General features: G+C 32.3%; 2 protein-coding genes across 5 annotated transcripts in view; both read left to right on the forward strand.

Annotated features, from left to right (window-relative positions):
* LOC134705927 (ninjurin-1-like) lies at window positions 1-1,217 on the forward strand. The gene is made up of 2 exons (XM_063564675.1): window positions 1-42; window positions 867-1,217. Exons 1-2 carry the CDS (start codon window positions 1-3, stop codon window positions 1,215-1,217), a joined length of 393 nt encoding a protein of 130 aa, XP_063420745.1.
* A 6,502-nt stretch (window positions 1,218-7,719) lies between these two features.
* LOC134719181 (phospholipid-transporting ATPase ABCA3-like) overlaps window positions 7,720-26,758 on the forward strand; it is a 51,148-nt gene continuing 32,109 nt past the window's right edge. Inside the window, exons 1-2 of one of the 4 annotated variants that reach the window (XM_063582162.1) lie at window positions 7,720-7,786; window positions 20,259-20,307. The gene's annotated coding sequence lies outside the window, so the exon portion shown is untranslated. Of the gene's footprint in view, window positions 7,787-8,724; window positions 8,847-12,435; window positions 12,569-20,258; window positions 20,308-26,758 lie in introns of those variants that run through there. The other 3 variants (XM_063582183.1, XM_063582155.1, XM_063582173.1) reach the window with 3 other exon arrangements.

The raw sequence follows: 26,758 nt of genomic DNA on the forward strand, positions 1-26,758 counted from the left end.
ATGGCCACAGTAGGAATAACGCCTGAAGATGGGGGAAAACAGGTATATTCTATATAGGAATTGTTATTTTCAACTAATTTGATAAAATTACAGTGCTGATGCTTTTTGAAAAAAGACAATGTAATGATTTTATTTGTTAATACATTTTACCATCATTAAAATGAAAAGACTTAGTTATAAGAAAAAGTTATATTTATTAATAAATAGGTTTCTATTTTCCGGAACAAACTTATTATTTTTGCCTGTGCATAGAAATCTTGGAAAGAACGTTTTTCACTAAAGAGAATATGATTTTGAAATATGAAAACACATGAAAGCCACCAAAAAAAAGAAGATCAAAAGAAGATACATTACAAAAATAAGATATAAAAAACAAGAAAAAAAGAAAGACGTCTTGACACTCAATCAATAAGAGGTTGGATGTGTACTGATTGATATTTAAGTCTTAGATGCATAATGTTATTGGTTGTTATGGCGAATATTCTCAGATCAGTGCGAAGTGTTTAAGTACCCTACCATGTCAACTCTGTGTTTTTGTTAGATGTATGACTGCTTTGTATCTTTCTGATGAGTTAAATCCTTTTTAACTTATTTTCATTGATTGTTCTGATGTTGTACTATTCCCCACTGTCCAAGGTTACAGGGGAGGGTTTTCGCCTTCAAACCGTCAAAAGTCATGCAGAAGCCTGTTATTCAGTGGTTGTTGTTTGTTACTGTATATCATATTTGTTTTTCGTTTATTGTGGTATAAACAAAACAGGCCGTTAGCTATCTCGATTGATCGTTTTTCATTTATCATTTTGCCACATGCCATTTGATATCTGACTATATGCGGTATGGGTTTCATACATTCTAAAATTTTGCAGAATACTGAAAAGCCATTATTTCAATACAACAAGTACGCCACAAAGAAAACATTGGCCAAAGGATTATTGGATATAAGTTTACTAATGGCAAATGCCTCACAATTAAAGGCCATGCTGAACGCAGGGTCAAATGTGGATTATTTCTGGGTTGTAGTTGTGTTAATTTCACTTTCTTTGATTCTACAACTAACGGTTGGCGGTATGCTACTAGTGCTTGGGAGTATGGAGACGAAGTCACCGGAAGTGAAACGGCATGTAAACGGACTTAACAACGCCGCTGTTGGTCTTATATGTGTGATTACAGTTGTGAATATATTCATTGCTGCCTTTGGAATTAAGATATCCGATTGAATTTATATTCAAATGGTTTATTTTGCTTTTAACATCTTTGACTGTTTAACAAACATTATTGGTCAAAGAAAAATAGGGGTAACCCATCCAAGGCTTTTCAGCAATATTCAGATTTATTTTGTTTTTCTAGCTTTTTCCAAGTTATTTTTTTGTCTTTTTAGCATGTAATACATTATATCATTCACTTGGCTAATTACTTTGCAAACTGTATTAATTTAATTATTATATCTGTTTGTGTTCGAGACATTGTTAATCAGGCTCTCCTATTCGAAGTGAATTTTAATTATATTCACCTTTTCACCTCTTTTAATTATACTCTCATTAAATGCCCTATTCTTATTTTCCTGCCTTTCCTGTCCCTGTCCGTCGTGATTGTATTGTTGTTGTATTTTGTTTTGAGGTTGTTAAAGGATCACATAATTTATCAGATTTCTTTGTCTATAGTTGATTTTAACTATGGTAGACATTACACCATACACTGCGTTCACGCGTACCATTTCATCGCAATGAAATTGCCAAGTAATAAAACGAGAGATATTTGCTGTATACGTCAATGAGACAAAAACCCATTACCCCCCCCCCCCCCCCCCTTATAAAAAATGAAGAAACCATCTGAAGATCTAGATATTTGTTGCATGTGATAATGGAATGCTATAATTTCACAAGTTTACATCTTGTGCACTGATAGTAAGTGTCTGAGGATACTAAAATGTTTGAATCTTCAATCTAGATATATACCAAATCACTGTTACGCCCAAAATTGCAATTTTATGAAAATTCTTTGAAACAACATTCTGCATAGAGTAGAAAAAATCCAACCAAACCACTCTTGTCTAGATTTTTCGTGTTTGAAATCGTAACTTACAGGTGGATTGATATTGATTTAAAAAAACGAACTCCAATAATTAAACATCAGTCAGGATGTCGGTAGGTACTATCAGCCCCTGAAGGAATCAATCGCCCTATAGCTAAATTGCTTCGATATTGACAATGTCTATCCCCACGCCCCCTGTTTATATAGTTCAACTAAATGTTCTAAACTAAGATTGAAATTACCTCAAGCAAGGTATCAGACGGTATCTGCCGCCCATTGTCCAGTTTTTAGTTTTTGGAATAATTCAAATGATATATTTTGTCTGTAAATTTCCAGTTCTTAGAATGAACTTATTGTTATAATAACTAGTGAGTAGTGTAAAGCTATAGTGTAAAAATACTATGGTTGTAATTTCTTTAGGTTTAGGTCTACAGTAATCGGCTTAAGTATAGCGGCTTTTATGTTTATGTTAACACGTTTTATGTTTAACAAACTGGATATTAATTGGCTTACAGCAGCTGTTGATATCAAGCGATGCTGATACATATATATCCCATAGACAGATGTCATGGGAATGAAACGTTTTGTTTTATTAATATAGAATTAATCAACAATAATTACTTGACTCCACCATTCCATTGATTATGCATGGTAACTGAAGGCGACCCAGACAAATAACCTACTGAAAACAGTTTGTATAATACAATGAATATTTCAATTCAATTCTTTTATTACTTTAAGGAAATGATGCTCATCATTACAAATATAATATATATGCAAATAAAATATATCATAAATAAATACATAAAACATACACAACTGATAAATGAATACATCCGAGAAGAATAATAATCTATATAAAGTATTGGTAACTTATAACATGTCTGTTCTACGTTTAAATGCATGGAAAAGAAATTTACAAAGGTTACATATGTCTTTTACACTTTCTGTGCTCAACAACTGTATAAGCTTAAATGACGATGGACGCTTATAATAAAATGGCTTAATATACTGTCTCCTAATTGCATTAAAACAATCAAACTGTAAAATGAAATGAAACTCGTCTTCTATATATTCCTCCGCCGTATATACCTGTTGTTTCATGCTTGTTCCTTGTCTTTTTTGTTTGTTAACTTTACATAATTCGATTTAATGTTCGAAACTGAGATTGCAACTACTTCAGGCAAGGTTTTAGATGATAAAGGACTTTCCGTTTTGAATTTTCCTCAGTATTTTTGTGTTTTTTTTTTTAATTTTAATTCGTCTATATCATCAGCTGTTTCCGGCAATCTACAATGGATAGAATTTTTACAGAAATAAAGATGTAAATTAATTTCTATAGTCGCTTAGGCTAATGGCATATATTTTTGATGTGTTTGGTAACTTTTTGGGTCCTTTATATCTTACTGTTCGGTGTGAGCTTAGACTCCGTGTTGAAGGCCGTACCTTAACCTATAATATATAACACGACGGGTGCTACACATGGAGTAGGATCTGCTTACTATTCCGGAGCACCTGAGATCATCCCCAGTTTTTGGAGGGGTTCATGTGGCTTTTTCTTTAGTGTTCTATGTTTTGTATTGTGTACTTTTATTTGGCTGTGTTGCTTTTCATTTTTTAGCCGTGGCGTTGTCAGTTTATTTTCAATCTATGAGTTTGACTGTCCCTTTTATATCGCTCGCCCCTCTTCTTTAATGACAGCACGTTAACGGTTCACTGCTAAATTGAATAGACATCGCGTATACGGTGCATGTTGGTGATAATACGGGTTTTGCTTTCCAGTTCGCCTTTATTGCATTTGTTAGACGTTTTGGAATTGATAACTATATAAATGTATACATCAAAATGTGCGTAATTAAAAGTACAAATGGAGTATGTTTTAAAATCAATACTTTTATTCATTTTTGTTACTCGAATGATCCGTAATAACACTGATTTTCAGCGTGTAGACAAGTAACACCGCGACATCTTAGGTCCGAGTACACAGTTATTTCGTAGTGCATTTCTTTTAGACAATAAATGAAAATTAAAAAAATCCCACCTGCGCTTTCTCAATAATATTTTTACAGTGTGGTGTACTACTTTTTTTGGGACAAATTATATCAAAGTTTAAGGGGTTCTTGAAATCTTTTGACAGCTTCCGAAGTGCTATTTTTTTACCTTTTTCAGCTGGACCTTATCACTACTTTACATTAATATTTATGACCCAAATTTTTTTACAGTGTCATTTCATCCCCCAACTTGCTATATGAGGCATAAAACATGGAGAAATAAATTTGGAAGGGGTATAACAAAAATTGACAAGTAACACACTGTCCACATTAAGGACTATATTCGTATTATCAGCGTTGCTTTGAAGTTATTCTTTTATTTTAAAAAAGTTGTATTCCTAGCAAGAGTAGTCTTTGGTGTTAATGGTGTATGTTTTATTTATGACGTCATCGTTAATTGGACACGTCTGGCCAGGACGAAAAGTTCACTTTGTTTTGTGGTCAAGCCGGCGAAAATTGGAAAACAATATAGATAGGGGTAAAGTTATGAGTGATTTTAAAAGGTAGTTCAAATAGATTATTCCGAAAATTATATATCATTTTATTCTGTATGTAATAAGGAAAAAAAAAAAAAAATTGTTACAACATTTCAAAAGATCTTGGCAGAATTAATGATTTTTTTGAAATTTGTATTTCTGTCACAAAATCCAAATCTCGCATATTTTTTGGAGCTCTTCATAATTCGAAACGAATGCTGCAAACCCAAACCACAATTATTAACATATCCACCCTTCCTGTATCAAAATTATACAATAAATATATAACTTTCTAGGTCTTCAATTAGTAAGTATTGTTTATATTATGTCCTAAATTGTTCATTTTATTAAATCCGTTGAAATGTCACACTCGCCGTTTTCTGACAATTTGCCGTATTTGTTAAGTGTCTTATGAAAAGCCATAGGCAGTTGCAGTCTTTTCTACGATATGATATTGTATTCAAACATGACATTTTTTTTTGTTAAGTGTATGAAAAACAAATGTGTCGAAGTTTTAGGAGAAAATATTAAAAAAAATTAAACGCGATCTGTTTGTTTTTGCATTTTTGTTACAAGTATGATAAGTCATATTATACAGTTTTGGAGGGGGGAAATTTGAAATTATAATAGCACAAAAAATACTAGAATCATATTCAAAGCAGTGTGGTCCAGGCCATAGACCACTTTCGAGTTCATCCGTCACCGGCAAAAACTCGTCAATTATGCACGCTTTTATGACGTCATTTACCAGATAGAGGGGCTCGCCTGTATCCCTGCACTATTTACGTTCATCAAGCGTCTTAGTGATCGTCTTTTTGCAGGATAAACTAGAAATAATGGTTGCTCTGTAGGTACTTACTGACAATTCCCTAATGACAGCAATGTTGATTGTCAATTTTGAGAATTCAATTTGCCGAATAATTCGTACAATATAGAATTATAGTTTTCCAACCGCTCGCTCAACATTGGAAGGGAAGTGACGACGCCCCTAAACGCACAAATGACGGTGATAAAGGCGCGTATAATTGACGAGTTTTTTCCGGTGACGGATGAACTCGAAAGTGGTCTATTGATTGACTCCCTAAATTATCCCATTGACTGGGACAGATTAGGTGAACGTTTGTCGGTAACAATCACTGCTCACTCTATACTTTTTAAAGACACTGAATCTGTGGGGTCACCAAAGGTTCTCAACACCTAAATAAAGCAGTTCGAGAAACGAATCCGGAATAATACGATGTGTTGATTTATATCAATAATATAAATCAAAACATAAAGGTTATTCCTGAATATTTTTTCGAATTATTTTATTATTAAAGGCGTTAAGAACCTTTGGTGACCCCACAGTTTGAATTCTATAATAAGTAAGAAGTGAGCAATGGTCGTTACAGACAAACGTTCTATATAACATTAAAATCTATTGTTCAGGGATTTTTTGAACCCATTTTCGATCACATGTCGAAAGTTTAAGTGCCGACCATTAACGACACAGTGTATTGGGTATTGATCGAGTCTGGAGCGACAAATATGTCATTCGATGCTTATTCAAAACATTCTTAACAAGTTTAATGTTTCTGAAACCCTCTCCCTCCCCTTTTGTCTATTATTTGAGGTAGTGTTGGGGACTAATTTGAACGTGGGACCTGGTGTCTTAGAACGAACGATTATAATAGAAAAAAGGATCAATTTATATTGCACATTTTCAAGTCAGAAAGAATGGATAGTTCTATTGAAATATTTGTGTTTCTAGGGACATAAGAACAAGCAAGGTTAAAAAATGCTTCCCCTTCCTCAAAATTCCTGGCATGCTTTTTTATCAATTTCGATGGGCACATGCAAGGATTAATGAAACATCCTGAAGTTCATCCTTGCATTTTCTTTATATATTTGATTCAATATCTATTTTGTTTGGACACTTTTTTTAAATTAAAATCAAAGACCCATGCGCGAGATCTCGAAGAGAAAACCCATGAACAATCACAGCAAAAAGGGTCTGATATATCAAATTAATAAATTTTCATTTCAAATTATCATAATTAGTTATATATCAAATTAATAATCTGTAATATTAATATAAATATTTATTTGTTATATGAAATTGAAAAAAAAATTTGCATGGCCCTCAAAGACTTCTGTAGCAAACATCTTATCATGCAAAACCATAACTTTTTTATTTTTGTTTTGATGCAATATCGTAACAGATTTTTATCGAGTCTAATTAAATTAATATCTGTATCATATGAACTACAGGTTTTCAACTGTCTTAAGTAATCCGTATGCTGCCACGGCAGGAGAAGCGCTTTTGCCAAAAAAAATAATTGACGCATAGATGTTCTGTGAGCAGGTTATCGGGGTTATATTCCTTGAACCAAAAGAACCTTAGACAGTTTCTATAGAATTTGTATATATTACCAGGATCTACCAGGCTTCTTTCTTTAAACGAGTCGACGGAAAATTCTTTTTATGCATATTGCTTATTTTTTGAAAGATAAACGCTTTTACAAACGTCTAAAGTAAAACCTGTTTTTTTTATTTTAAACTCTAAGACACGAAATACATTTATTGCAAAAGAAAAAAAATATGAATCTAATTTTACTTGTACAACCTGATTATTGTTGACAAACAAAGCTGTAATAAGAAAATATGATAAACGATTGGATCAATATTTCATGATCTTAACTTCTCTTGAAACTATTTTTCTGTTCGATATCTTAACGACCCCTTTTCCATATAAGCTTCAGCTTTAAAATGAACAACTTCTTAGATTTTTTTTGGAACATTTATAAACAGTTAGACTAGACGTTGCAACAACATATGACGAGGACCAATAAGCGAGAGACCCAACGTTAATGTGAGCAATACCAAGTTTTCGGACAAACAATATTGAATGTAGGTCATGTAAGTTTCAAAGATTACAAAACATATATATAGGTTCTTTACATATAGGAATTGGGCTTCTACATTGTAATGATTATAACGAATTGTGTGTAAACTGGCCCGCCATTCCAGCTAAAGCCTTGCACCGAAGTCAGTGTAGCGATCAGTGAACACAACTGGGGTCCAGTTAAAATTGTGTGTTTCATAATGAGCCAACCACGTGCTACTTTAGCAAAAACCGGCTAAATAAACATGCAAGTTACGACGTCACAAGTGACGTATTTAAAAAAAATGTTTACGTGACGTTACTAGCAGCTGTAGATCAAGTATACCATGTAATGACAGACTAAGGTGAGCAATCTAAAATGTAAAATTATATACGCTGCCGATCTCTGCAAAATTCCTTAACACATCACGACATCTTATACCGTGTAGCGGGTTATTTTCGTGGGGTTAAAATTTACTCTTATTTTCGCGTATAGAAAACATATGTTAATTGATAAAAATTTTGAATCCGCCAAAATAATAACCGCCAAAATACATTTTATACCTTATTCAATGAAAATCGCGAAATTTTGCACTCGGAAAATAAACGTTCGCTATACGCTACCACAACGCATTTTATACTCGATTGACTTTCTAACAATGTTTATATAAAAGTGATCTTGTAAGATCATGTATAAGAATCGTATACCAAAACAGTTAGCACAAAACACAACAAATGACTAAGTTGGTTTCGTTACTTGAAAATGCATTTAATATGCTAGCTACTGGAAGTTTATCACGGCTGATGTTCCTGGAAGCTCTTATTATAAACCATCAGTATACCAAGAAGGTTATATGCAATCTCATATAAGTTATAACCTCCTTGAGTATACTAGATCTACATGTACTAAATGTTGTGTATTTATTCAAAGTTTTATATCTGCAATAAGTTAACAGGAAACTCTGACAGACGTATTATCTAGGTACATTCGATGACATCCGTTTATACATGGATATACGTAGACACAATTAAGCTGTATCTCGGGAAATTAAGACAAAACAAAATTTATTAAAAAAATCGTTTATCCATTACTTGTCTATTTTCTAAATTAATTAATTTATCTGACAAGGGAAGGCGAGAGTGCAATATACGATATAATCAAATGTATGCATGGTCAATAAATATAGTCCTAAACGGATGGTGAGGCTACTTAACACCTACAAGTATATCTAATTTATTTTATCTTTATGTATATAATGTTTGTGAGTATATATAAAGATTATTGATTAATCATCATCATCTGCTTACTTATTGTGTATATTGATAATATTTGTAATAAACGAACATAATCTACATACACTTGTATGTTACAATGTTGAAGTATAATACATAGATTTTGTTATACTGGATTTCATTTTTTGCAAGGTAGGTTGAACATTTATAATATATAAACCCATCCTTATATCATAAACTACTGTTGCCCTCCTCCTTTATTTTGACTTGGAACCGGCAGTTTACACGGCTTCTTACTGCTGCTGCATTGGTACTTCGCAATTCAATGTTTATAGTAGCTTGTAACTTCATTTTATTGTCCACGAAGACAAATATTAAAAGGATGAAATGCATAATAATTCCTGTGCAATGCTTCTGTTCCATTCAGCTGATAGATAGAAATAGAGTTTCATCAACATATGTGGCTAAACATATTCAGCAAAAGCTTCCCGATGATTTTCTTCTCTTTTAGTAATATCTTGTATTAATTTTCTTCTCTCTCTCTGTACAAGGACTGTCTAATATGCATTTCAAGTCATTCCTCTCAAAATGCTCATCTATGATGGTGAAGTGTCTCCGAACATATTGACTAAGTCACTTTTTAATCCAAACATAAGAATAAATATTACTCATTAATATTTATGATAGATATGTGTACAGGTAAATAGGCACAAATAAGTTCCGAATAATGGCGCAATTGATACATTTGGAAAATAAAATTTGGCGCAAATGATACCCCTGAAAAACCGTAATTGGCGCAAAAGGACTGCTACCCTAATCTCTATTGTCATCCTTGTCTAAGAGGCTTTCGTTGTATCAGCGATTTTTCAATTACGATTGTAAAATAATACACAATAATTGTCTATATATATGTTGTTGCTGCCTTATGCGTATCAGCTAGTAAAGTAGTAGTTCTTCAACAAGAGTACAGACAGTGTTTCAATGCTTCGTGTATCAAAAACACCATCACTCAAAAGATACATTGTAATAGAAATTCCCAACGATCTAATTTTTACTATATATGTAGTTGTGTTGATTTTTTCATTTGTTTCTTTCTTTGTTTGTTCGTGCCTTATGCATTGGTTCTTTTGGTTTTTGTGCTCTTGTAGTATTTCATGAACTTTTGCGATGTTATATCTTCACAATTATATTTTTTGGCCGGACAATAGCAAAATACCGTAAAATTGCCTTTGTCCTGCTTGCCGGATGAATAGACATATTTGACTATTCGTCTGTCTAGCCGGACGAAAAGCTACTGCCATAAAAAAAAAAGTCATTAATTGAATGCTTTATAGAAATAATATTGAACTTTCACATTAAAAGAAATATAGCTATATCTTTCTGCTCGTTAACTTGTAACCTTTTCTGGTTTATGAAACACTACACCGCTACACCGACAATCCCCTAGAAAAATAAAAGCCGGACATATTTCAAAAATCGAACCAGGCTAAAAATGTTTAAAATAGACCGAGGCCATCTATACATAGTTATATGAGGAAGATGAACTCCGACGAGAGATAAAATCTTTAGTATTAAAAGTGTATTAATATGGTACCTCCGAGGTTAGGAATTGTATTAACATGGTAACCTTTGTGGTTTTACAGGGAAAACGACTAAGATGTAAGGGCCCAACCCTCCACAATTCAAGATTAACATCAGTAAACACGATAAAAAAAAATCAACTAACATGGCCACCTGCTAATCTTTTTATATTCATATATACATTTTATAAAAAAATTACATTTAAGTATACCTTGAAATGAGAGCATTTGGTGGATAAACATTACGGATTTTTTTGCCCTACCTACGATAGTAAAGGGGCATTATGTTTTCTGGTCTGCTCCGTTCGTTAGTCGTACCGTAGGTTCGTCCGTCCATTTGTCCGTCTGTCCAGCTTCAGGTTACAATTTTTGATCTAGGTAGTTTTTGATGAAGTTGAATTTGAAGTCCAATCAACTTGAAACTTAGTATACATGTTCCCTATGATAAGATCTTTCTACTTTTAATGCCAAATTGGATTTTTTACCCCAATTTTACGGTCCACTTAACATAGAAAATGTTAGGGGGAATAGTGCGAGTGGGGAATATGTGTACTTTGGACACATTCTTATTTTTTTTTTTGCAGCAGTTCTGTTGTTTTTTTTGTAAACTGTACTTCAAAAGATAGAATGGTTGGACTTTTTGTGTGTAAAAAAGCTATAAAAACATGAGATGACAAAGCACTGTATTTTTTTATTTCATCTTTAAATCGAGACGGTTTGTGTAAGCTTACATTATGTCATAAACCTAGACATAACTTTCATTTAAATTAATAAAATAAAAACCGAGGCTACATATATGGACCAGTTAATAGTTAAGAAGGATAAGGAGATAAAATTGAATACATACTAAATCAGGGTAGATGACAATATAAGTATGGTATAAGTTTAATCTATCTGTTATTTAGTTAAACATACTAAGTTTTTATTATACACGAAACAAGTTTAAAAGCAATGCATTTTCAATATATACATGAAATTGGATACATGGTACAAGCTCGACACATTTTCAGTTAATCGTATCTTTACATCGTGTTGCTTTCTTAAAAAAAATCACAATTTTATTATATTTCTTTTTAAAATTACAATTTGGGAAAACAGAACAGTTTGATGTGTTGAAACATTCAGGAATGCAATTTCTGTTACAATCGTGACAAGACAAATCTGATATCTTCTTGTGATCCGTCAGCTATCTTTAGATTTTGTGTTATATATGATGAGATTATTTACAACCACTGAGTCGATGCCACTGCTGCATGGTAGAGGGTATCACCAGCCCAGTACTCAGCACTTTGATGCTCTGGCATGAATTATCATTGATATGCTCATAATTATAAGTTAACATTTTTAAAAAAAATATATCATTTTTCGAAGAACTTAATTTTATTTGGCAAAATCAATCGAAATTGTAGGCTTCAATGCTCTCCAAATTCGTACTAAATAGTCTTTTTAACTTTTTTATTTGAGAGTCACTGTATGATAAGTCTTTTGCTTGACGTTTAAAATAATCGTATTATCTATGACGAGTTTGTTTATACTGCTTATCCTTGAGAATATAACAATTCACAGACAAGTTTACAATCTGATTAATTTATATCTTATGTTCAAGATCTGCTTATGTCATATTCAAATTTTATCCGTTTGGCTATTTGTGATATTATAACAGTTAGTTCAAAGATAGGACAACGCTGCTTTTAAGTTTCCGTTCTTGTTTTTTTCAAATCAACCAATGGAATTTCAGCCTTTGAATTTTGAAGGTGTATGTTAATCCGACAAAACCAGAGGATTCCGAAAGGTTTAAATTGAAAAGTAGAATTGATCGTTTTCAGGTTTTTGTAAGTAAAGCTTTGAAACATGATCTGCATTCTAATTAAATTGGATTAATTACACATGAATTAGGCTGGTTCTTATAAAAATAGGAATAATGAAGACAGTGATATTTAGTCACCAATATCACAGTTCATTTGAGTAAAATGATTATGGCTTTTTACATTCTAAAAAAAAATCAATGCATATTTATATAAGACATTATATCAGTTGCGTCAAAGGGGTTTGCCTTAAATGTTGGACACAAAATACCAACGTGTACATGTACTGATATCTTCAGGTATATAGGTGAAGTTTATTGACGGCTTCTCTTATCAGAAGTTTTATTTAACAAGCGATAAATTTTGAGATTATCATACTCCAATTTATAGGTTTATAGCCATGTGAACATAAACGTGATCGAAAAATTCATGTTTCGTAATAGTTCCCTTTCCTGTTTATTGGCCAAATATTATGACTAAAAAACATTGTGCATTTCATTTGGATTAAACCACGCCTTTCATATGGTAGGTCAGTATTTTTTATGTTAATTATAGGATGGCTGATAAATAATTTCCATTCCTTCTTCTTTCGAATAAATATATATCCTTAAATTGGGATACACAATGTTATTTTTGCGTTAAAGAATGAAGCAGGTCCACGTTGCGTTTGTTAGTTTATTTTTATCAGCAATGTTCTATTTCTGGGGTAGTTATTATGATTTGACTATGAAATCATATAGCAAAAGCACACGATTGTGTAATTAGTTAACTGTTCTAAAAGACGTCAACTGTATATATAATTTCATACCCTTCACTGTATATATTTCTGAGTATTTATATATTGTCTTCACTAACAAGAACCATTGAAATTGATAATACAATGGAAGTTACATGAGACTACCATCATATATAGTTAGAAACATAATGATAACCCTATAATCTTTAATTGCTTATTTGATACATTAATTGCTATTTTTTTCAAAAATGATAAGACAACCAGAGAAGACATACATAGGTTTAAAAAAAATGTGTCTCGCCAATTTTGTAAATTTTATGGGCGACACAATATTTCTAAACTAAACATTTTTATGTTGTTATGTAACAACTTAAGATAATCATTCTTTTAAGATATACAACAAGTTCATTTAGTTGGACTCTCTGTAGAGTAATCCATACATGCCAAAGCTAAATTCTTCTTTGCGCCATTTTCAACATAGGAATACGACGATTAAATTCAATCAAACTATTCAAATTGTTTAGTTCAATCTTAATGAAAATACTACACATTTGTTTAAAAGAAAAGGAAACACAACAAGCCTTTAAGCAGTATTCATGAAGCTCACTTTGAAATTACACGATAGAAATGAATATTTTGAATGTTGAAATTATTCATATTCAAATTATCAGTGCATATGAATAAAAATCAATGTGATGTATTTCATTTGAAAATTTAAAGCTTAAATAGTACCTTTTTATTTATCATACGATGCTTACATCTCATGAAAATTTTCCATATTTTGATCAATTTTACTGAAGATAGACATAGTTCGGTGCTTAGATGTTCTTGCGTTTGTTTGTACTGTATTCCTGACATGCAGTGTTGTCATTTTACCGATATTTGTAAACGTTGCCATATAAGCATGAGTTTTGGGTAGCAATAAATTCATATTCGACCCACTATTATTTCTTATAATGTCCTGTCAGTAATATGGCAGTTAAAATTGAGAATGGAAATGGGGAATGTGTCAAAGAGACAACAACCCGACCAAAATAAAAAAACACAACAGCAGAAGGTCACCAACAGGTCTTCAATGTAGCGAGAAATTCCCGCACCCGGAGGCGTCCTTCAGCTGGCCCCTAAACAAATATATACTAGTTCAGTGATAAGGAACGCCATACTAATTTCCAAATTGTACACAAGAAACTAAAATTTAAAAAATACAAGACTAACAAAGGCCAGAGGCTCCTGACTTGGGACAGGCGCAAAAATGCGGCGGGGTTAAACATGTTTGTGAGATCTCAACCCTCCCCCTATACCTCTAACCAGTGTAGAAAAGTAAAAGCATAACAATACGCACATTAAAATTCAGTTCAAGAGAAGTCCGAGTCTGATGTCAGAAGATGTAACCAAATAAAATAAACAAAATGACAATAATACATAAATAACAACAGACTACTAGCAGTTAACTGACATGCCAGCTCCAGACTTCAATTAAACTGACTGAAAGATTATGATTTCATCATATGAACATCAGGCACAATCCTTCCCGTAAGGGGTTTAGTATCATACCATCATAACATATATGAGAAGAACATAACCCGTGTCATGCCAACAACTGTTTTTAGAATAAATGTGTTTAGTTCCGACGCAAAGACCTTATCAGTGACTCAATGTTAACGCCAAAATATGCAATCTTTAATGACTTGACAACAGTATCGTAATTATATCCCTTCTTAATAAGTCTATTCAAAGGTTTTGTAAGTTTATGAGGTGAATACTGACACCTTTGTGCTTTATAAAGAATATTTCCATAAAAAATTGGATGTGAAATACCTGAACGTATAAAAAGTCTGCATGTTGAGCTATATTTACGAATGATGTCCTTATACCGATGATAAAATTTAGTAAATGTTTTGACTAGTTTGTGATATCGAAAACCCTGGTGTAATAATTTTTCAGTAATACATAAATTTCTCTCGTTAAAATCTAAAACATTGTTACATACACGAGCGAATCGTACAAGTTGAGATATATAAACACCGTAAGATGGTGACAAGGGAACATCACCATCTAAAAACGGATAATTAACGATAGGAAATGAAAAATCATCCCTTTTATCATAAATTTTAGTATTCAGCTTTCCGTTAGTGATATAGATATCAAGAGCGAGGAAAGGGCAGTGGTCATTGTTAGTATTAGCTTTATTTAAAGTAAGTTCACCAGGATAACTTTCATTAATATACATACTGAAGTCGTCATTATTGAGAGCCAAAATATCATCCAAATATCTAAAAGTATTATTAAATTTGTTTATCAGATGTTGTTTTGATGGGTCTTTGCTTATTTTTGTCATAAATTGTAACTCGTAACAATACAAAAAGAGGTCCGCAATAAGTGGTGCACAGTTAGTCCCCATTGGAATTCCGATAATCTGACGATATACGGAATCCCCAAAGCGAACAAAAATGTTATCTAGTAAAAATTCAAGGGCATATATAGTATCAAAGCATGTCCAATTAACATAGTTTTTTTGTTTATTGCTACTAAAAAATGACCTAAAAGAGTTTGAACATATATATTCACATTCTGATTTTTTGAATGCCCATTTAATTAGGTGTGTGAATTTTTTCTTAATGAGAATGTGAGGCAATGTGGTATACAAGGTAGAAAAATCAAAACTTTGAACAGATTCAAAATCACCAATATAAGCATGCAATTTATCAAGTACTTCCAACGAGTTCTTGACACTCCAAAAGTAATTTATTCCAGTATTTTCGAAGGCCTTATTTGAACAATTTATTATAAGGTTTTTAATTGTACCAAGTGTGCTGGTAAGAATAATAGACAATTTAGTAGTTGAACAATGGCTTGAAGACGAAATAAATCTATATTTGTAAGGGGTTTTGTGTAGCTTCGGAAGCCAATACATATAGTTGGGACTTTCATTGTATTTGGCTCTGCTTGTAAAGACGTTAAGCACGTTATTGCGTCAATGCCGTGAAATGCGACAGAGCAATTTGATAAATAGCTCTTCTATGAAAACTAACTAGTTCAGCTTTATGAAATTTATATCCATAGATTAGGCAGGTATTACTGTTTCCAAAAATATCAAAAATATTCTTTAACTTTTCATAATAGTTTCAAATAATGATACAAATATTACCAAAACGTCAAAAATATGCGTGTCAGACGTAACAAATTATTCGCAAAATAACTTTTTCGGGAATTTTTGTGGTCTAATAAAAAGTTTAAAATCCGCGAAAATTTGCATGAATGATAAACGTCTAATATAATTTATGACGCCATTGCTGTTTTTTGTGTTGGTCGAACGGTAAAAAAATATTTTTTCAAAAACGAATATTCCTCGCCATGGTCAGGTTTCTAAAAATGGTAAATTATCAAACTTTATCGCTTTTTAAAATATCAGATGATATAAAATTTTGGTCTTATAAATTATTCCTACAAATGTGCTTAGATAGACCATTTCAAATCCGGAATTTGACAGCACTCGCACCACAAATAAAAACGCATTGGCCTCGGGAAAATGTCTTGCAAGATTGTCCAATATCGAATTTCGCCGCTTTTTACAAAAACACTGTCAGTTTCAACGTAATTTTATTAAGTATTCAATTTGTAGCATATAAAACAGTGCTTTTTCGTAATTGTGCTTTCACCCCACAATACGATAACATACTTTTTGATAAGCTGTTAAGTCGAAATGACTTCGTTTTTTAACAAATCAAATGTCTTGCAAGTTTGTCCACTGAGCAATTTTCTTACGTTTTTAACGTTTTCGATTCGGGACGCTATACATATATGTGTTTTCAAATTATTTCTAAAGGTTTGTTCTTTGTTTTGGTATTAAACACCACATCATGTATAAGCGACATTTGTTGTACTTTATTGACCTGTCATCAAAGGTAGGAGAAGCCGGATATCAGGCGACCTAAGTTAAAATAGTTGCAATAACTGTCGATTAGGATCGGAGTCGAACAAATATCGCCACGAGCGTATCTTAAAATTACCATGCTTTTTATCACTTTATATAAGCTCATTAGGCCAATCATCCCCCTAGGCCATCGAATTCGAAAGCAGTTCGTATTATCATATGATATATGAACAATATTTCATTGTTTTTAAATAACAAATACGGTTCGATTTTATGTTTTAAGATCAGAGGACAAAACAAAATAACCAAATTACAAATTTCGAAAATAGATAGAATCATAGAAACCACGATAAGAACTGCAATATATAAAATTAGTTATAATCAAATAGAAAATGAATAATTATCTAAAATGAAATAAAAAAACATATGGTAATTTGTCAATAAATAGGTAAAATATTAATTACAGAACAAAAGAATTTCATATCCGAGACAGAGGGAATTAAATATTGTAAAGAGATAAAGAAACTAAAAAGAAAAGAGCAAAAAAAATAAAAGTTACAATAAATATAAAGAAAAATACAACACAAGCCAAATCAGAAGTCCGAAAAGTTCATTTGCTTGCGTATCTACCAGTAGCAAATATTTCATACATATTCAAGACTTTGAAGTATCCTTATCGATCAAAAATGATTACAATCAAAACGAAAAAAGTATTCTCGATTACCGACGTAAAACGTCAAATTTTGACGTTACCAATTGGGACACAATATCGAGCGTTACGTCAAAGCGGTGGCTAAAAGTTTATGTTTGTTACAGATTTCGTTTTCTGAAAATGGAGTCAGTTGGAATGTTGGTGAATTGGTGATTTCCTTTTTCAGAACCTCAATGTAAAATTTACGTCAAACAATAATAATATTATTAGCAGCTTTATCGGCCGGGACAAAAACAAATTCCTTGGCTAGTTCTTTTAGTTTATGTTTGATACGAGAAATAGGTTTATTGTGGTTATTGTTAATAGTAAAATGTTCTTTAAAATGTTGAATACGTATATCAACTATCTTCATTACTGAATTAAAAAAAGAGTCCAAAGATTTTTTGTCAGCTTTTTCCCGTTTTATCCATTTCATACAGTAAGTATGGAGTGAGTCGTGGATGATATTACGACACTCATTCCAATTAATAATTGACGGGGGACGATATTTAGGTCCTTTACTGAGAAATGATTTTAACTCTCGGTCTTGAACGATGTTAAGATCTCCTGTTATAACATGGGAAATGGGTCCATAAATATATTCGGAATTACTGCAATTACATGAAGTAGGTGTATTTTCACCGATATTAACATCTTTACACAATTGACTATAATTAAACACAAATTTCCGGGTAGATTTCTTGTAAATATAACAAATAAGAGGTAGTTCAGTATTGTCAAAATATCCAGGAATTTGTTCTTTAACAGAATGGTCGTTAAATATACCGGCAATATTTACAAAATCAAAGCCTTTATTGACATACTTAATTTTAATAAAATGTTTTTTATGATCTTCAGGGCGATCAATTTTGGGAAATAATTTAGAATAACAATATGCCATAATAATTTGAACAATTTCATACTTAGGACTGCTATATGAAATTGTGTTGCAATCCTCCAAAATTTTATTTAACTTATTAACCGGTAACGAACAGAGTTTTGTTAACAGATAATGTCTGCCGTTGTTTTTTGAAATAGAAATTAGGTCCGAAATATTGGTATGATTGGCCCGAAATTTTCTTTGATTGCGATTTGTTCTACAACCGTGAGAACGGTTTTTACGAACAGTTTTAGAAACAATATCCAAAATGTTAACGGAATTAGTTCTAGATATATTACCAATTCCCATGATATTATCATTTAGACCGAGAGGGTAAACTGTCTGTAATTTTTTAATCCAATTTAATTCAATTATTTTCCGTGATCGTACAAACTTTGAATGCGATTCACCAGGCTGCTTATTTACTACTTCTAAAGGTTGAACTGCTAAATATTTAAAAGGATGGTTGTGCTTCTTAAGGTGTTGGTAAATGATACTTTTGAATTTATTAGGTCTTTTAAAACGATACAGATGTTCTTGAGTGCGTTTTGATAAATATCTTCCAGTTTCTCCTACGTACTGAATACCACATCCCGGTTTGTTTCATGTGAGTAAATAAATAAAACTGTTTGTTTTTCAAGTAATATCAGTTTCAAAATTTAAAGAAAATGTGCGACCATTAAACGTGGACCTTACCGTATTGTTGGTGGAAAGACGGGGACATGTAAGTCATTTTTTGGCATGACACTTATCGATAGAAGGGTAACCACGATTTTTATTGTTAAAAATGTTAGCGATGGTAGTATTTTTAGATAACCGATTTTGAAGATTGAGACGTGTAGATACCCTTTGAACAAGTTTAGTTAGTCCATTTTTATGTTTGTTGGAGGTTTTTTTTTGTTCAACTTCAGTGTTTCTGTTGTTCGTTTGTTTTCTTCTTATACAAGTAGTTGATGTGTTTCCCTTGGTTTGAGTGTGTATCCCGAGTTTGTTTTTTTCTTAACCGCATGATTTATGACTTTTAAACACCGGTGTACTACTGTTGCCTTTATTTACCTCATTTCTGCATATTTTCTCTTGGTACAAAATTCGCCACCATTTCATAAAATTTTCATGCCAGCACAGAAGCGTAGACTACTATGACAAATGCCTGTGACTCTTTTCTACGGGGTGTTTTTTTTTTTATACGAACCAACTTTGGAATTAATCGTCTTCCTTTCTGTTTTCTTTGATGAATAACCTTTATCTAATTAATTAATTAATTTTAGCCATTGTTAATATAAAAAGAAAAGATGCGGTATGATTTCCAATGAGAACTCTCCACAAAAGACCACAATGACACAGAAATTAACAACTATAGGTCACCATACGGCCCAATCTAATTAAAATATTGATCTCTGATTACGTTATGCAGTATAACGTAATCAGAGATCAATATTTTAATTAATCTAATTAAAATAAAACCGAGAATACTAACAGCCTTATTTATGTATGTAATTAAGGCCGAATTATCTTTTTCAATTCCATTGCTTATGACAGAATGGTCGATTAGATTTTGTTCTCAGTCAAAACTAAATGTACATGTGTACTGAATTATAACCGTATCCAAATAATAAAAAAGAACTGAAATAATTGATAAGGAAATACGTAGGTACATTTTCAAGCAACATAGGAATGAAATAAGATATGTTCATACCTTGCAAGAAAAATAAACCCACTCAATGTATTGTCAATTAAATACCTGTATTTGTTTTGTAACAATGAATATTGTACATTAACTACATATATTAAGTAACGTTATACAGACATCTTAATTATCATGAACCTTTTATAACCCTAGCTTTTGTAGAATGGGTTTCTATTTCTATATTTCTATTTGTCAGCGATCTTTATAGTTTATACCTATATCAAGTAATGAATTGCACAGACAATATATCAGACGTAAAAATGGTTGCTACGCAACCTTTTCACGTATCTCTTTTATGCTTCAAATATCTAGCATTGATTTATCAATACAAATTACCTGATCTTTTTTCAGAATATTCAGAGTGCACACCTTCAGAAAGCGGGAATTCAATATTAGGAAGGTAATTATATTTATAAATTTTAGCTTAAAAATGAAAAATATTATTATCAGATAATCGTGAATGATAAGTATAAAAAAGGAACCTGAACCTCGACTTGTTGTTTGATTTGAGATGTAATGAACATGCAGTGTTGGTCTTAATGTATACATACTGCTGTTGCCTTTACAAACGACCATGCAGTGTTGGTCTTTAGGTACACATACTGCTGTTGCCTTTACAAACGACCATGCAGTGTTGGTCTTTAGGTACACATACTGCTGTTGCCTTTACAAACGACCATGCAGTGTTGGTCTTAAGGTACACATACTGCTGTTGCCTTTACAAACGACCATGCAGTGTTGGTCTTAATGTATACATACTGCTGTTGCCTTTACAAACGACCATGCAGTGTTGGTCTTTAGGTACACATACTGCTGTTGCCTTTACAAACGACCATGCAGTGTTGGTCTTAAGGTACACATACTGCTGTTGCCTTTACAAACGACCATGCAGTGTTGGTCTTAATGTATACATACTGCTGTTGCCTTTACAAACGACCATGCAGTGTTGGTCTTTAGGTAGCACTCCACAGTTAGAAAATAAAGTTAAAAATGAGCCGCAAAATGTTTTATCATCTCCTATTCCTTGATTTCTAATACATTAACCTAACTGTTTGTGTTGTACATGTGCATATGCATGTAATCAGTATCTTCCATAGATTCAATTTTCAAAAGTTAAAAGGATGAAAGTTAATTCCTTTCATGTGTATCCATGGCAACATTCTGCATTTATTTACCATAGAATATTGCAAAAAGGGGGGTGAACATGCCATATATCCCCCCAAAATTTGGATCAAACTAGAATTTCAATGCCTTTGAGTGATACCTTTTTAGAAACTGTTTTCTTAAATCTTCCTTATGATCAAATAAAAATTGGGTGTCTTTCGCCTCATTTTTTCGTAAAATCCAATCACAAAGTTCGTGCGATAAAAAGTTGGAAAAAAACATTGCACTAATTGCCGGACCAATGTATGGTATGGACATGCAAATACGGACTGTCATACAGAAAACAGCCTATATTACATACATTACATAACCTTGATGTTCATATAAACCCAATACAAAGGCTATTTTAATACTCAGCTATCCAAAAATGAATTTTATTGCACACTAGCTCTCATATTTGAAAAATCCACAGGGGCCAAAATGCGAAACTACACACCTAACTGTGGAGTGCTACCTTAAGGTGAAATTTTTCCCCTTCTGCATCAAATTTTTTTATATTTTCTGTGTTCTACTAGCTGTTACGATGAAAGTGGAACCTTAGTTTTTAAAATTGGTTCAGTAATAAAGATTTAATGAAGGTTAGCAGTTGATGTTGAAACGCGACAAAAAGTGATTTAAAAATAAATGCTGGATCATAGTGAAAAACACCAAGTCTGTCTCATTTTTGGGGTAAATTTCTAAAACTTTCCCGTTTTTTTTATTTGAAATTATAAAATTACCTTATAAGAGGACAAATTGTACAAATTTTAGGTGTTTGAAAGCACTTATAGGTAATTTTTGCTGTGAATAGCATACCTAACCTTGGTTTAGAAGCTCTCAAGCAGGGTATAAATTTCTAACAGTACTGGCATCATTTAATTTAATTAATGCCAAATTATAATATAAAATCCTGCTAAAAATGTTTATTTGACTTATTCGCATTCAAAAATATAAAGCGATACAATCTGAGATTATCATATAAAGCGCAATCTTTGGTTACAAGGGCAAAGCTTACGGAGTAAAAATTTAAGACCGCAACATGTCTAAGTGTCAAAATGTGTATACTTGGTTGCTAAGGACAGTACACAATAAAATTAACATAAATTGCATTCCTAGCAGTTTTTTTACCTTCAGCACTAAAACAAGAACATTAAAGACTAAAGATTTGTGGTCAATCTTATCTTAAAAAGTGCATTTCTGTGCTTTCTGATGTGCCATAAGGTAGCACTCCACAGTTAGAAAATAAAGTTAAAAATGAGCCGCAAAATGTTTTATCATCTCCTATTCCTTGATTTCTAATACATTAACCTAACTGTTTGTGTTGTACATGTGCATATGCATGTAATCAGTATCTTCCATAGATTCAATTTTCAAAAGTTAAAAGGATGAAAGTTAATTCCTTTCATGTGTATCCATGGCAACATTCTGCATTTATTTACCATAGAATATTGCAAAAAGGGGGGTGAACATGCCATATATCCCCCCAAAATTTGGATCAAACTAGAATTTCAATGCCTTTGAGTGATACCTTTTTAGAAACTGTTTTCTTAAATCTTCCTTATGATCAAATAAAAATTGGGTGTCTTTCGCCTCATTTTTTCGTAAAATCCAATCACAAAGTTCGTGCGATAAAAAGTTGGAAAAAAACATTGCACTAATTGCCGGACCAATGTATGGTATGGACATGCAAATACGGACTGTCATACAGAAAACAGCCTATATTACATACATTACATAACCTTGATGTTCATATAAACCCAATACAAAGGCTATTTTAATACTCAGCTATCCAAAAATGAATTTTATTGCACACTAGCTCTCATATTTGAAAAATCCACAGGGGCCAAAATGCGAAACTACACACCTAACTGTGGAGTGCTACCTTAAGGTGAAATTTTTCCCCTTCTGCATCAAATTTTTTTATATTTTCTGTGTTCTACTAGCTGTTACGATGAAAGTGGTACCTTAGTTTTTAAAATTGGTTCAGTAATAAAGATTTAATGAAGGTTAGCAGTTGATGTTGAAACGCGACAAAAAGTGATTTAAAAATAAATGCTGGATCATAGTGAAAAACACCAAGTCTGTCTCATTTTTGGGGTAAATTTCTAAAACTTTCCCGTTTTTTTTATTTGAAATTATAAAATTACCTTATAAGAGGACAAATTGTACAAATTTTAGGTGTTTGAAAGCACTTATAGGTAATTTTTGCTGTGAATAGCATACCTAACCTTGGTTTAGAAGCTCTCAAGCAGGGTATAAATTTCTAACAGTACTGGCATCATTTAATTTAATTAATGCCAAATTATAATATAAAATCCTGCTAAAAATGTTTATTTGACTTATTCGCATTCAAAAATATAAAGCGATACAATCTGAGATTATCATATAAAGCGCAATCTTTGGTTACAAGGGCAAAGCTTACGGAGTAAAAATTTAAGACCGCAACATGTCTAAGTGTCAAAATGTGTATACTTGGTTGCTAAGGACAGTACACAATAAAATTAACATAAATTGCATTCCTAGCAGTTTTTTTACCTTCAGCACTAAAACAAGAACATTAAAGACTAAAGATTTGTGGTCAATCTTATCTTAAAAAGTGCATTTCTGTGCTTTCTGATGTGCCATAAGGTAGCACTCCACAGTTAGAAAATAAAGTTAAAAATGAGCCGCAAAATGTTTTATCATCTCCTATTCCTTGATTTCTAATACATTAACCTAACTGTTTGTGTTGTACATGTGCATATGCATGTAATCAGTATCTTCCATAGATTCAATTTTCAAAAGTTAAAAGGATGAAAGTTAATTCCTTTCATGTGTATCCATGGCAACATTCTGCATTTATTTACCATAGAATATTGCAAAAAGGGGGGTGAACATGCCATATATCCCCCCAAAATTTGGATCAAACTAGAATTTCAATGCCTTTGAGTGATACCTTTTTAGAAACTGTTTTCTTAAATCTTCCTTATGATCAAATAAAAATTGGGTGTCTTTCGCCTCATTTTTTCGTAAAATCCAATCACAAAGTTCGTGCGATAAAAAGTTGGAAAAAAACATTGCACTAATTGCCGGACCAATGTATGGTATGGACATGCAAATACGGACTGTCATACAGAAAACAGCCTATATTACATACATTACATAACCTTGATGTTCATATAAACCCAATACAAAGGCTATTTTAATACTCAGCTATCCAAAAATGAATTTTATTGCACACTAGCTCTCATATTTGAAAAATCCACAGGGGCCAAAATGCGAAACTACACACCTAACTGTGGAGTGCTACCTTAAGGTGAAATTTTTCCCCTTCTGCATCAAATTTTTTTATATTTTCTGTGTTCTACTAGCTGTTACGATGAAAGTGGTACCTTAGTTTTTAAAATTGGTTCAGTAATAAAGATTTAATGAAGGTTAGCAGTTGATGTTGAAACGCGACAAAAAGTGATTTAAAAATAAATGCTGGATCATAGTGAAAAACACCAAGTCTGTCTCATTTTTGGGGTAAATTTCTAAAACTTTCCCGTTTTTTTTATTTGAAATTATAAAATTACCTTATAAGAGGACAAATTGTACAAATTTTAGGTGTTTGAAAGCACTTATAGGTAATTTTTGCTGTGAATAGCATACCTAACCTTGGTTTAGAAGCTCTCAAGCAGGGTATAAATTTCTAACAGTACTGGCATCATTTAATTTAATTAATGCCAAATTATAATATAAAATCCTGCTAAAAATGTTTATTTGACTTATTCGCATTCAAAAATATAAAGCGATACAATCTGAGATTATCATATAAAGCGCAATCTTTGGTTACAAGGGCAAAGCTTACGGAGTAAAAATTTAAGACCGCAACATGTCTAAGTGTCAAAATGTGTATACTTGGTTGCTAAGGACAGTACACAATAAAATTAACATAAATTGCATTCCTAGCAGTTTTTTTACCTTCAGCACTAAAACAAGAACATTAAAGACTAAAGATTTGTGGTCAATCTTATCTTAAAAAGTGCATTTCTGTGCTTTCTGATGTGCCATAAGGTAGCACTCCACAGTTAGAAAATAAAGTTAAAAATGAGCCGCAAAATGTTTTATCATCTCCTATTCCTTGATTTCTAATACATTAACCTAACTGTTTGTGTTGTACATGTGCATATGCATGTAATCAGTATCTTCCATAGATTCAATTTTCAAAAGTTAAAAGGATGAAAGTTAATTCCTTTCATGTGTATCCATGGCAACATTCTGCATTTATTTACCATAGAATATTGCAAAAAGGGGGGTGAACATGCCATATATCCCCCCAAAATTTGGATCAAACTAGAATTTCAATGCCTTTGAGTGATACCTTTTTAGAAACTGTTTTCTTAAATCTTCCTTATGATCAAATAAAAATTGGGTGTCTTTCGCCTCATTTTTTCGTAAAATCCAATCACAAAGTTCGTGCGATAAAAAGTTGGAAAAAAACATTGCACTAATTGCCGGACCAATGTATGGTATGGACATGCAAATACGGACTGTCATACAGAAAACAGCCTATATTACATACATTACATAACCTTGATGTTCATATAAACCCAATACAAAGGCTATTTTAATACTCAGCTATCCAAAAATGAATTTTATTGCACACTAGCTCTCATATTTGAAAAATCCACAGGGGCCAAAATGCGAAACTACACACCTAACTGTGGAGTGCTACCTTAGGTACACATACTGCTGTTGCCTTTATAAACGACCATGCAGTGTTGGTCTTTAGGTACACATACTGCTGTTGCCTTTACAAATGACCATGCAGTGTTGGTCTTTAGGTACACATACTGCTGTTGCCTTTACAAACGACCATGCAGTGTTGGTCTTAAGGTACACATACTGCTGTTGCCTTTACAAACGACCATGCAGTGTTGGTCTTAATGTATACATACTGCTGTTGCCTTTACAAACGACCATGCAGTGTTGGTCTTTAGGTAGCACTCCACAGTTAGAAAATAAAGTTAAAAATGAGCCGCAAAATGTTTTATCATCTCCTATTCCTTGATTTCTAATACATTAACCTAACTGTTTGTGTTGTACATGTGCATATGCATGTAATCAGTATCTTCCATAGATTCAATTTTCAAAAGTTAAAAGGATGAAAGTTAATTCCTTTCATGTGTATCCATGGCAACATTCTGCATTTATTTACCATAGAATATTGCAAAAAGGGGGGTGAACATGCCATATATCCCCCCAAAATTTGGATCAAACTAGAATTTCAATGCCTTTGAGTGATACCTTTTTAGAAACTGTTTTCTTAAATCTTCCTTATGATCAAATAAAAATTGGGTGTCTTTCGCCTCATTTTTTCGTAAAATCCAATCACAAAGTTCGTGCGATAAAAAGTTGGAAAAAAACATTGCACTAATTGCCGGACCAATATATGGTATGGACATGCAAATACGGACTGTCATACAGAAAACAGCCTATATTACATACATTACATAACCTTGATGTTCATATAAACCCAATACAAAGGCTATTTTAATACTCAGCTATCCAAAAATGAATTTTATTGCACACTAGCTCTCATATTTGAAAAATCCACAGGGGCCAAAATGCGAAACTACACACCTAACTGTGGAGTGCTACCTTAAGGTGAAATTTTTCCCCTTCTGCATCAAATTTTTTTATATTTTCTGTGTTCTACTAGCTGTTACGATGAAAGTGGTACCTTA

The sequence above is a fragment of the Mytilus trossulus genome, chromosome 1, assembly GCF_036588685.1.
Source record: "Mytilus trossulus isolate FHL-02 chromosome 1, PNRI_Mtr1.1.1.hap1, whole genome shotgun sequence".
NCBI lineage: Eukaryota > Metazoa > Mollusca > Bivalvia > Mytilida > Mytilidae > Mytilus > Mytilus trossulus.

What these genes read in the sequence shown, in the direction of transcription:
- LOC134705927 (XM_063564675.1), top strand. Translation starts at nt 1, where the DNA reads ATGGCCACAGTAGGAATAACGCCTGAAGATGGGGGAAAACAG. An exon ending in CTGAAGATGGGGGAAAACAG is followed by an intron (nt 43 to 866) that starts GTATATTCTATA and finishes AAAATTTTGCAG; the next exon opens with AATACTGAAAAGCCATTATT.